Raw genomic sequence first — 13,416 nt, 5'->3', positions numbered from 1 at the left:
TCGTACTGCCCATCCTTCCAGCCGTCCCCCGGCGTGTGGTCACATGGGCCCGTGTGTATCAGCATCGGTGGGCGCTCTCCGGCTGCGATGGGCGATTGGTGCAGGCACACTCACGTTCGGTATAAATATTAGGGATTTTTTACTTTTTGGCACGCCCCCCTTGAGGAAGGTTGATCCGAAACGCGCGTCGGGAGGGTGGTGACTGCGTGGTGCAGCATCTATCATCTACTACCACTCGGTATGTGACATTATATATGTCCTGTTTATATAAAGTGTTGCGTTCACTTGTGAGCGGGACATAGGTACTTATTTATATCTTTGATTGATTCTGACATTCCCTTTCTTTGGGCAACACATCAGATGCAATTATGAGTAGTGAGATGTCTGTGCTGCTCCGGTCTCCATTAGGCAGTTTTGTTGTGCTTGCCAATTTTAACCCTTGTTGTCATTTTTTGACTTCTATATTTGTATGGATATTTAAATAAAATTTATATTTTACTATTCTGGACTAGTACACTAATTTTTATTCTGTGGTGCTATAGTCTTTTCAGTGTGTCCTGCACATCCAAGTAATTTGGCTTCAACATCATATATCTTATGATGTTAGTGTATTGTGGTAGAAGCCTTGTATGTTTCCTATGTGTGTATCTGACACCCCATCTGTTGTGAGTTCTGTTTTTGGGCTCCCTCTGGTGGTTACTGATGGTACTGGGTGATTTGTGTTCTGCTGTCTCTGGTGTCCACCTGTTCTATTAGGATTTGGGAGTTTCCTATTTAACCGGGCTTTCTTGTCATTTCCCTGCCGGCTATCAAGGTTATCAGAGTGTTTTGTTACCTCAGCTTCTGGCTTCAGTAATCTTCAGGACAAGCTAAGTTTTTGATTTTCTTGTTCCACGTTTTGATTTATTTTTGTCTTTTCCAGCTTGCATATAATTGTTTCTTTGCTGCTGGTTGCTCTAGCGGGCTGTAATTGCTCCTCATGTTCTACGAGTTGGAACATGAGTTCAAGTAATTACAGGATGGTTTTTTGAAGGGTTTTTTGCTGACCGCGCAGTTTACTTTTGTATCCTCTGCTATCTAGCGGGCCTCATTTTGCTGAATCTGATTTCATACTGTGTATGTGCCTTCCTCTCATTTCACCGTCATTATATGTGGGGGGCTGCTATTTCTGTGGGGTATTTCTCTGGAGGCAAGAGAGGTCTGTGTTTCTTCTAATAGGGGAAGTTAGATCTTCGGCTGGTGCGAGACGTCTAGGATCAACGTAGGCACGTTCCCCGGCTATCGTTATTTGTGTGTTCAGGTTTAGGGTCGCGGTCAGCTCAGGTTCCATCACCCTAGAGCTCGTTGGTGCTTGTCCTTTTGTGATTCCCTGCCATTGGAATCATGACACCCATCTTTCCTGCTGAGACACATGGGCCTGACGACCCCGGGAAGCTTCATTTTCACTTGACTGCTCCAGCTTGTCCCCACTGGAAGGTACCTGTAAAGAAAATACATAATTTACCACATGTATAGTCTTGCGAGTCAATACATACCAATCAGTAATCAAATGTGATTACATAGTCAGCGACATGTCCGCCTTCGGAAGCTTCAGTGGAGGACATATTGTAATAACTGGCAACAGTCAAGTGAAACACTAGAGAAAAGAACAGAGAAGAAAAATTAAAGTTGTTAAGAGCCAAACAATATGTTGGCAAAAAAAAAAATCGGACACCAAGACTTACATTACAGATGGCAGCACCAGAGACAGATAGCAGCAACAGGAGACAACCAGTCTAAAGGAACAGAAAGAAAAATTGAGAGACAGACAATTTCAAAGGTTCTATACTTACATAGCCAGTGTTATCCTCACCAGGCCAGCAGCACCAGGAGAGATGCCAGCACCAGAGACAGATAGCAGCACCAGGAGAGACGCAAGCGCCAGAAACAGATGGCAGGACCAGGAGAGAAGCCAGCACCAAGAGATACGCCAGCACCAGAAACAGACGGCAGCACCAGGAGAGACGCCAGCACCAGAAACAGATGGCAGCACCAGGAGAGATGCCAGCACCAGAAACAGATGGCAGCACCAGGAGAGACGCCAGCACCAGAAACAGATGGCAGCAACAGGAGAGATGCCAGCACCAGAAACAGATGGCAGCAACAGGAGAGATGCCAGCACCAGAAACAGATGGCAGCAACAGGAGAGATGCCAGCACCAGGAGATACGCCAGCACCAGAAACAGATGGCAGCACCAGGAGAGACGCCAGCACCGAGAGATGGCAGCACCTAGAGACAACCAGTTTTGTGCGTGCCAAGTCTTGTGCTTCCGTCGAGAGTCTTGAGAGTAATGGACTACCTATCTCCACACCCCATTTTATACATCAGTGATTTTGCAGGTGGTAACATAGTTTCCTGGACATGATTAGTGTGAAGTACGCACTGCGTTCCGAACGCATGCGCATGCATGTCCTTGCGTAACAATGCGTTCCCATAGACAATAAAGTGTTATTTTGACGCACTCCATCCGCATGCGGATGACTGTACATAATTGGCACCTCAAAAAATGCAACATGTTGCGTTCACCGGAACCTGCCGCACACCGAGAAACGACGCATACGTGCGCAGATGCATGTGAACGCATACAAACGCATGTCCCATGTTAAAGATAGGTACGCATGCGGATCTGTGCAGATGATACGCTGCGCACAGAGACACAAATGTGAAACCGCCCTTACGGTATGTGCACACGTCAGGTTTTTTTCCTGACAAAATCCGGAGAAATATGCCAGAAAATCGCGTTTTTTTCCGCGCGTTTTTCTCGCGTTTTTTGCGGATTTTTTGCGTTTTTTTTTTTTTTTTCCCTGAATGCATGAAATCCGCAGAAAATCCAAAGAATGAGCATGGCCATTCTTTTTGCGGATTGCGTTTTTTTTGCGGAAAAAAACGCATACATCTGCACAAAAAATGCGGAATGCATTCTAAATGATAGGATGCATAATTTGAGCGTTTTTTTATGCGGATTTATAGCGTTTTTATCGGGAAAATCCGCAAAAAAAAACACGAAAAATCCGGACGTTTGCACATACCCTTACACACCACACTGAGATACTGTCTGCAGCACTGAGCTTCAGTTGTCATCTTTCCAGTGACATACTGCTACCAGAGCTGGGAGGGAGTCGTATAACTGGGGGCTAATGGAAAGAGGTCATGTGACTAATGTTAGTTGTAGGAGGAGAGGGCTGCACATAGTTTTTCTGCACGCTACCTCAGTTTTGTAACATGGCCTTTACAGGCTAATTGAAAAGTTGGAAACCTGACAACTCACGTGCAGTTTTCAATGCGTCTAATCAGTCCATTAACAAGCCCAAGAGCAGCTTCACCTAAATCTAGTAATGACTTTTCAAAACCTGTGATAGAAGGTGAGGGAGTGGCCAATCTGACTACCAACTTGCCATTCCATAAGAATCCACACATAGAACTACACTGTGTAACCTCCGGACCCTCGCACTCTCGGTGTATAATTTCCAGCCCCTCGCTAATCCCCGGTGTATAACTTCAGGCCCCATTTCCTCTGGTGTATAACATTTGGCCCTTCACCCAACAGTGTATAACATCTGGCCCCATTACCCTCAGTCTATAACATCAAGACCCCTCACCCACCCGGTGTATAGCCTCTGAACCGTCGCCTCCCCACTGGTGTATGACTTCCGTCCCCTCAGCCACCTTCCCCCCCCCCCCATCCCGGTGTATAACATGTGACTGAACAGCTGGTGGTGCAGAGATCACCGATACCAGCACAGCCCTGTAATAAGAGGTTAACAAGTCCATTCATGACATTTCTTCCCTCCTAAATCTTCCCCCATCACCTATGAGTGATATTATTGAGAAGCGGAAGGAACCGCAGCAACTCAGCCAAGAAGTGGAGACCCCGTAACGTTACAGAGTGGGGGGCCAAGTGCTGAGGAGCAGAGGGCAAAAAAGTCAGCAACGCTCTGCTGACTCCATAACGGCAGAATCCAGACCTCCTCTGGTATCAACATCAGCACAAACAGCGCCCCTGCTGGGAGCTTTATGGCCAAGCAGCTGCATGCAGCCTTACATCACCAAGCACAATGCTGAGTGTCGGATGGAGTGGTGTAAAGCCACCACCACTGGACTCTGAAGGAAACGTGTTCTGTGCTGTGATGGATCACACTTCTGTATCTGGCATCTGATGGACGAGTGTGGGTTTGGCGATGGCAGAAGAACATTACGCGCCTGACTGCATTGTGCCCGCTGTACTGTTTGGGGTAGGGATAATGCTATGGGATGTTTTCCACTTCTATTCTACAGTGACTTCTAAAACTTCATTGCATTGCAGCATAGCTACATGCAAACATATAGCTGCGGAAAGGGGAATCCATCTGTGACAAACTCCGGTTACCTATTACTGCCTGTACCTTCTCCATCGCTGTATACAGAGCACGAAACAAGCGCTGTGTCCACAGTAATGAGACTCGGTTATGATGCTTCGCACTCCATAAACAGCGGTCATGTGATCGCTGGGTATAGAGAGTGAGCAGGAGCTGATGGGCCATAGGAGACCCCCAGACAGCTCTGCTTTGCAGCTAGGAGGCTGCATTTCTCTGGTAACTGGGACTAATATACCAGGCCTATTACAAGAGAAATAAGATGAAAATATAAATAATATAAAGTGATCCCTCTCCAAAAGGTTTTTTTATGACCTTATGGGGGGTCACAATGTATAAGTTAAATAAAAAATGCCTCTGTCAATCCAAGTCGCTGTTATTGTGATAAAGAAGAAGACAGTCCTTCAAAGTTCCCATGTTCTTCCAGGTCAATTTGTGATTTCAGAATGGACCTCTGCTTGTCAGACATTTAGACCATTTTCTTTGCGACGTGTCACATACAAAATATTGAATTGCACATTTTATTTTCTCACCAAAATACATTGAGTTTTCACAGATGAATCCAGACCATAAAGCAATTTTCTCACATTAGGACTATTCTGACCTGTCTGTTGTAAAAAACATTATTTCCATAAAATATAAATTCTGCGGCATCCTTTCTTAGAATTCTGCATTATGCCACTCCTCCTTTATTCCTCCTGGAAATGAATAAAGGAATCTGGGTTTGTCATATTCTTACAATCCTGAAGTGCCAAAGATACCCCAAATCTCCGCCAAATAACGCTGCTGGTGATTTTCTTTCCTGGGATGATCTGTACATTCTTCATGGCCTTCGCAATATCCTAGTCTAATGAATAATGATAACTATTAGAATAGTGTGGGTTCCCCTCCAAAGACCACCGGAAAGGATAATTAGTGTCCCCTATTCCTACCTGGGAGGAATTGAACGGGACAGCTCTATTCCGAGTCTATGGTGCTAAACATATAAAGATGAGTCCTGCGCAGAGATCTGCAACCTTCATTTGCGCCACAGACTTGAAAAAAACAATGCAGGTCATATGTGTAACCTGCTGTCCCTCTCACATCCCTGTGTACAGGATGCAGTGCTGAGACCCCAATCTTCACAGGATTGATGGAGGTTAAAAGCACATAAGGCTGAGTTCACACGTTGCACCCACAGTGCATTCTTTGTTGCACCATGGCTGCGGCGTGGAAACCCAGCTCTTCCTTTGCAGCACCCAGATGTTCACAGACCTGCCACTTTATCCAAGTCTATGGCACCAGTGACCATAGCAGAGCCCTGCGCACGACTTGCATACACTGAATTACCCGTATGACTTAATTGTACAAGATTGGAAAAAACATGGCGGCTTTCTTCCAAAAACAGCGCCACCTTAGCTCATTCACAGAGCTGCAATCCCAGACACCGCCACCGAACAGATGTGATGCTGTTTCTGTGAGAAGACCATATACCCCGGCATTACTATATCCTGGATCTGTACACAATGAATGACCCTACAGAATAAAAAAAAAAAAGCTTTTTCAATTAAATCATCTGTAGGATGTTAGAACAGAGCATAAGACAAGAAAAATAAGAAAAATAATTTTAAAGTTTAACGTGGAAATCAGTGTTGCTTTCAGGCAATATTTTCCTACTAACAGTGACTATTGGGTCTTTGCTCCTGTGGACTCGCTGCTCCACTTCTGTAGGATCCTTTCTGCAGCTTCCAGTGTTGCATCCTCCTTTGGGGAGAAAAAAAAATTAGTGCCCAGCACTGATCATTACAATGTGCATGCTGCCCCCTAGTGTACGTACTCTGCAAATCAGCCAGCAAGCAAATTTTGGGCTTTGTTTACAGGAAAGATATATATCTTGGTACCGTGTTAAGCTTTGTATATACATTTTCCAATCCAAATCGAATTGTACAATCCCAATAAATATGGAAACTTTAACCTTACAAACATATTTACCTTTACGAAGCAAAACCTAATATAGTTCTCAAACTGCTTCTTATGCGGGGCGCTGTAAAAAGCAGAGATGGGTATGGCGGCCAATTGCTGCAAGGAGGAAGAACAAGAAAGATTTTTTTATGAACCACAATAAAAAATGTAAAGACAAAAACCATATCTAATGATGATGATTGTATCGTATCTAAAAATTAGTTTTAGAGCCTTACGGAGGAGTAAATATATGGAGTTGAGTAAATAGGACCCTGGTCGGTATCCGTGGGTTGGACCGGTGCCCCTTGAACCTCTTCCTACTTGCCGACATCTCTTCTGATAGTAGGCACAGTGATGCACCATACAATGATGACATTACGCTGGACCTGCTAATCGGAAGAGTATCCAGGGATGTCGACCGGTAGGAGGATGTTTGCAGAGCTCTGGTCCAGCGGCCATTGAATACCAATGTGACTACTGGCCAAGGGTTCTGCGAATCTCTTAATAACATAGTCTGAGCAGTTCTGAAACTTAAGCAAAAGTAAGAAAAATATTTCAGCTTACAGATCCCTTACACTTCATGTCTCATCCAAAATGGGACCCCTTTCTAACAGCCATAACAATGAGTACATATTACAGGGCGAGTCATTGATCCGAATGCATGTAATTCTACATTTAGCCAGCAGTGGCCGCTGTATTAAAAATATAGAGCCAGCAGAGGAATTTGGGTCAGTCCTGCAGCAATCATCTGATTACCGAGCAGACATCAATTTTGAAAAATATTTATATATATTTTTTTTGCCTGGGTCAAAATAAACTTTTTGTCTTCATCCCTCAATTCTGCTTATTTAAGTCAGGATCTTGCCCGTTTATCACTTACTTTATGTTTCATCATCCATCTTACAAAGTAGTTATCGTACGGTACGTTGTGGTCGGTAGGAGGAGGGACATCGGATTCTGTATAGAATGAAAGACGACATGGTGACTGTGACACTAAACCGCGTTTTACAATAACCCTATAACGCCATCATGACTTTTGGGGGATCAACTTACTGAAGCGGGAGATGTCAGCGATCATAAAGTAAGAGCCTTGGGACATTATAGGTTTCATCCCCACCTCTGTAAGGCAGCGGTAAAGCCGGTCCCGCTTCTTCTGCAGCTCATCCCGCAACTGTACAAAGTAACAATCAGACTTTCCCAGCCTTTCCTGTTCTTTCTGAAATCCATGGGCCACTGCTTCCTACAAGACAAATTATAGGATCACGGGGGGGCGCACAGTTCTACTTTCACCTAAATGAGGGTGCCTTATAGATCTAATGGATTAACCCCTTCGCACCAGAGCCAATTTTTCTTTTTGCGCTTCTGTTTTTTTTCTTACCCTTCTTCCAAGAGCCATGAACACTTTTTATTTTTTCCCATCTACATGGCTTGTTTTAATGATCACTTTAACATAAAATCTACTGAAAAATCTGAAAAATATAATTCCAAGTGGAATTTTTTTTTTTCCCTTAGGGGATTCTGTTCTTATAACGTTCTTAGTGAAAAATTACTTGGAAATATAATTCTTTAAATTGGTACAGTTATGACGGTACCAAACTCACAAGGTTTTTAAAAAAATATTTTATGGTTAAAGATAATCTGATCTTTGTATAAAAAAAATAGATTTTTGTCACCTTTTATTTTTTTCTGTCAATAGAGCTTTGGGAGGGATTGTATTTCGTGTGCTCAGCTGACATTTTTATTGATGTAATTTTTGTATACGTACAACGTTTTTATCACTTTTTGTTGAATTTATTTAGAAAGTGTGGTGACCGGAAAATGACATTTTTTGTTTCCTTTCTGCATTTAACCCCTTCCCGACCTTTGACGCCACGTAGGCGTCATGAAAGTCGGTGCCAATCCGACCCATGACGCCTACGTGGCGTCATGGAAAGATCGCGTCCCTGCAGATCCGGTGAAAGGGTTAACTCCCATTTCACCCGATCTGCAGGGACAGGGGGAGTGGTAGTTTAGCTCAGGGGGGGTGGCTTCACCCCCTCGTGGCTACGATCGCTCTGATTGGCTGTTGAAAGTGAAACTGCCAATCAGAGCGATTTGTAATATTTCACCTATTATAACGGGTGAAATATTACAATCCAGCCATGGCCGATGCTGCAATATCATCGGCCATGGCTGGAAATACTAATGTGCCCCCACCCCACCCCACCGATCGCCCCCCCAGCCCCCCGATCTGGCCGGTACACTGCTCCGGCTCCCCTCCATCCAGTGCTCCGCTCCCCCCCGTGCTCTTGTCCGCTCCCCCCGTGCTCCAATCACCCCCCCCCCCCCGTGCTCCAATCACCCCCCCTGCATTCCGATCCACCCCCCCGTGCTCCGTTCCAGCCCCCCCGTGCTCCGTTCCAGCCCCCTCGTGCTCCGTTCCACGCCCCCCGTGCTCCGTTCCACGCCTGCCGAGCTCCGATTCCCCCCCCACCCCCCGTGCTCCGATCCCCCCCCCCGGGGTCCCCCCCCACCCCATCATACTTACCGATCCTGCCGGGGTCCCGTCCGTCTTCTCCCTGGGCGCCGCCATCTTCCAAAATGGCGGGCGCATGCGCAGTGCGCCCGCCGAATCTGCCGGCCGGCAGATTCGTTCCAAAGTGCATTTTGATCACTGAGATAGATTATATCTCAGTGATCAAAATAAAAAAAATAATAAATGACCCCCCCCTTTGTCACCCCCATAGGTAGGGACAATAAAAAAATAAAGAAATTTTTTTTTCCCACTAATGTTAGGGGTAGGGGTAGGGTTAGGGTTAGGGGTAGGGTTAGGGTTAGGGGTAGGGTTAGGGCTAGGGTTAGGGTTTCAGTATGTGCACACGTATTCTGGTCCTCTGCGGATTTTTCCGCTGCGGATTTGATAAATCCGCAGTGCTAAACCGCTGCGGATTTATGGCGGATTTACCGCGTTTTATTCTGCGCATTTCACTGCGGTTTTACAATTGCGATTTTCTATTTGAGCAGTTGTAAAACCGCTGCGGAATCCGCACAAAGAAGTGACATGCTGCGGAATGTAAACCGCTGCGTTTCCGTGCAGTTTTTCCACAGCATGTGTACAGCGATTTTTGTTTCCCATAGGTCTACATTGAACTGTAAACTCATGGGAAACTGCTGCGGATCTGCAGCGTTTTCCGCAGTGTGCACATACCTTTAGAATTAGGCTATGTGCACACGGTGCGGATTTGGCTGCGGATTGGCCGCTGCGGATTCGCAGCAGTATTCCATCAGGTTTACAGTACCATGTAAACATATGAAAAACCAAATCTGCTGTTGCCATGGTGCAGAAAATACCGTGCGGAAACGCTGCGTTGTATTTTCCGCAGCATGTCAATTCTTTGTGCGGATTCCGCGGCGTTTTACACCTGTTCCTCAATAGGAATCCGCAGGTGAAATCCGCACAAAAAACACTGGAAATCCGCGGAAAATCCGCAGGTAAAACGCAGTGCCTTTTACCCGCGGATTTTTCAAAAATGGTGCGGAAATATCTCACACGAATCCGCAACGTGGGCACATAGCCTTAGGGTTAGGGTTGGAATTAGGGTTGTGGTTATGGTTGTGATTAGGGTTATGGCTACAGTTGGGATTAGGGTTAGGGGTGTGTTGGGGTTAGTGTTGGAGGTAGAATTGAGGGGTTACCACTGTTTAGGCACATCAGGGGTCTCCAAACGCAACATGGCGCCACCATTGATTCCAGCCAATCTCGTATTCAAAAAGTCAAATGGTGCTCCCTCAATTCCGAGCCCTGACGTGTGCCCAAACAGTGGTTTACCCCCACATATGGGGTACCAGCATACTCAGGATAAACTGCGCAACAATTACTGGGGTCCAATTTCTCCTGTTACCCTTGTGAATCTAAAAAAATGCTTGCTAAAACATCATTTTTGAGGAAAGAAAAATGATTTTTTACTTTCACGGCTCTGCGTTGTAAACGTCTGTGAAGCACTTGGGGGTTCAAAGTGCTCACCACATATCTAGACAAGTTCCTTTGGGGGTCTAGTTTCTAAAATGTGGTCACTTGTGGGGGGTTTCTACTGTTTAGGCACACCAGGGGCTCTGCAAACGCAATGTGACGCCCGCAGACCATTCCATCAAAGTCTGCATTTCAAAAGTCACTACTTCCCTTCTGAGCCCCGACGTGTGCCCAAACAGTGGTTTACCCCCACACATGGGGTATCAGTGTACTCAGGAGAAACTGGACAACAACTATTGGGGTCCAATTTCTCCTGTTACCCTTGGGAAAATAAAAAATTCTGGGCTAAATAATTTTTTTTTTTTTTAAATTCGTTTATTAGCAACAAAATAAGTGATGTTACATACATTTTGTATCCAAGATTATTAAACATAGTGTATGATACACATAAATCATGCGTTGGTAAGCAGACAATAAAACATAACTGTCACCTATATCCAGCATTGTCTTGTGATTATTAGATTTATTAAATCGATTGTAACATGTGAATTATGTAAATAGAAAAACTCGTAAAACCAGAACTCCTAAAATAAAACTGTACTCTTAACTACTAACTCGCCGCAATGCCTCGCGCCTACCTCTCCACGTGAAATCCCCAGACCACGATGAGTCTACAGGGTAAGATGGGAAGAATTCCACCTACCCCAGATCTTTTCAAATTTTCCCGGACATCCTCTATTTTGATACAACGTGCGTTCATATGGAATGATCGAATTAACCAAATCAATCCAAGCTCTTGTAGATGGGTTCGAGCTCCCCATCCACCGCAAAGCCAGTACCTTTCGTGCCATAAAGAGCGTTTCGCGTAGGAAAATATCAATGCAATGATCCCAGGACTCCTCCTCCCACACCCCAAATATGCAAACTAGTGGGTCAAGGGGAACTGGAATTGACAGCAATGTTGCAAGTAGTGATATCACCTCTCTCCAATATTGAAGAACAACAGGGCATCTCCATATCATGTGGATGAAGTCTGCATCTAGAGCCCGGCATCTCATACACTCAGATGTTTGAAACCTACCCATCCTAAAGAGCCTTACCGGGGTTAAGTATGATTGGTGTAGTATGTATAGCTGGGTCATCCTATTGTTAACTGATGGGGATACTTTAATTGGAGATTCAAGAATGTCATCCCATTCCTCCTCTTGTACATTGGAAAGAAGTCCCCCCCACTTCCCTTTAATGGAATTGACAGTCGACATGGCTCCCGAAGATAGCAGATAGGTATATAAGGAGGAGATAAGGCCCTGGGGGCCCTGCGATTTAAGAATTCCTATCAAGGGTAAAGAGGATATAGCCCGACCTACACCTGCCTGTCTCATGTATGATTGTATGGCTGACCGTAACTGTAGATATCGGAAAAATTGGGATCTCGGTACGTCATACTTAGTTTGCAATTGCTCAAAGGACACAAACACCCCACCATCATACAAATCACCCACTGAGGAGACACCATGCCCAATCCAAAAGTCCGCTGATGGGTGATTCAATAAAGTTGAGAAATAACCGTTCCTCCACAGTGGCATCTCCGCTATAATATCTGTGAATCCTACAGTTTTTTTAATTTGTCTCCAAACTGACCGCGCCAAGCGAAGCAAGGGCAACATGCGAGGGATATTAATTTTCTCCAACTCTAAAAAGTTCAATGGACAGTCAGTTTGAGCTGCATGAAGTAAATGACTTTCAGAGTTAGGGAGGCAATTATTGGGCATCCATTTATTGAGTGCTTTAACCTGACCGGCCAAATAATATAAATAGAAGTCTGGCAACGCAGCCCCACCCCCCTGCCTTGGTCTCTGCAGCGTAGACAGTCTAAGTCTGGGCCTGGATTTCCCCCATATGAAAGATGTGATTTGAGAGTTCAGACCCATGAAGAAGAATTTAGGGATTAGCACAGCACTATGTTGAAGACAGTAACAGAGCTTAGGGAGCAGTATCATTTTGATTAAGTTGATACGGCCAGCTACAGACAATGGAAGTTTGCTCCAAGTTGCAAATTTAGATTTAACTAATTCTAATAACGGAAATATATTAAGTTGTAGATCAGATCTATTACAGTGAGATATATGTATACCCAGGTATTTAAAGCTAGGTACAATAGGAAGGGAGGAAAGGGTCCCAAGACCGGGCATCGGAATATGGGAGAGAGACATCAACGCCGATTTGTCCCAATTTATGTATAAGCCTGAGTGTTTACTGAATCTGTCCACAGTAGCGATTACCCGTGGTAGTGTTACTTCCGCCTCATCCATAAATATCACCATGTCGTCAGCATATAGGCCAATGGTGTCCACACGACCAGCTATATTTATGCCTTTAATGTCTGTAGATGATCTTACACGTATCGCCAGGGCCTCTATTGCGAGGGCAAAGAGGGCCGGGGAGAGGGGACACCCCTGGCGGGTCCCTCTATATAATGAAAAAGATTTGGAGATGGAACCGTTAACAATTATACGGGCCTTGGGTTTCATATACAATAGACCTACCCATTTCAAAAATTTATCCCCAAAACCATATTTTTGTAAACATGCTAATAGGAAGGGCCATTCAAGAGAGTCAAAGGCTTTGGCCGCATCCAAGGATGCCAGAGCCCAGGAGTTATCTAGTTCCAATGAGCTGTATTGAACTACTGACTGGACCCTTCTAATGTTAATCGAAGTATTTTTGCCCGGCATAAAACCCGTCTGGTCTGGATGTACAAGGTCCAATATAATCGAATTAAGTCTAGTAGCTAGGATTTTAGTGAAGATTTTATAGTCTACATTTACTAGCGAGATAGGCCTATAAGATCCACACTCCAGCGGGTCCTTCCCTTCTTTTTTAAGTACAATAATATTTGCTTCATAGAACGTGTCGGGCATAGAACCCCCCTCCCACGCCCCCTGGAACACTCTCAACAAAAGTGGTGCTAGTATATCATGATATTTCCTATATAATTCAATGGGAAACCCGTCTGGGCCAGGAGCCTTCCCAGAGGCCATATCCATCAGAGCATTTTCAACCTCCTCCAAGGTAAACTCTGCGTCCATAAAGGCTCGCTGAGCTGGGGTCAGTAGAGGAAATGTCACATCTGA

At 44.9% G+C, this 13,416-nt stretch overlaps 1 protein-coding gene across 6 annotated transcripts in view; it reads right to left on the bottom strand.

Moving 5' to 3' along the window:
* Nucleotides 1–4,899: 4,899 nt before the first annotated feature.
* Nucleotides 4,900–13,416, bottom strand: part of KYAT1 (kynurenine aminotransferase 1) — a 71,216-nt gene continuing 62,699 nt past the window's right edge. For 4 of the 6 annotated variants that reach the window (XM_069748187.1, XM_069748188.1, XM_069748190.1 and 1 more), the window contains 4 exons: nucleotides 7,387–7,573; nucleotides 7,214–7,290; nucleotides 6,364–6,450; nucleotides 4,900–6,135 (listed from right to left, as the gene is read on the bottom strand). In XM_069748187.1, coding sequence (XP_069604288.1) covers nucleotides 6,058–6,135; nucleotides 6,364–6,450; nucleotides 7,214–7,290; nucleotides 7,387–7,573 — 429 coding nt within the window. In that variant the 3' untranslated portion in view covers nucleotides 4,900–6,057. The remainder of the gene's footprint in view (nucleotides 6,136–6,363; nucleotides 6,451–7,213; nucleotides 7,291–7,386; nucleotides 7,574–13,416) is intronic. The other 2 variants (XM_069748185.1, XM_069748186.1) reach the window with 1 other exon arrangement.

This window comes from Ranitomeya imitator, chromosome 2 (genome assembly GCF_032444005.1).
Source record: "Ranitomeya imitator isolate aRanImi1 chromosome 2, aRanImi1.pri, whole genome shotgun sequence".
NCBI lineage: Eukaryota > Metazoa > Chordata > Amphibia > Anura > Dendrobatidae > Ranitomeya > Ranitomeya imitator.
This window is presented reverse-complemented; position numbering and strand designations above follow the sequence as displayed.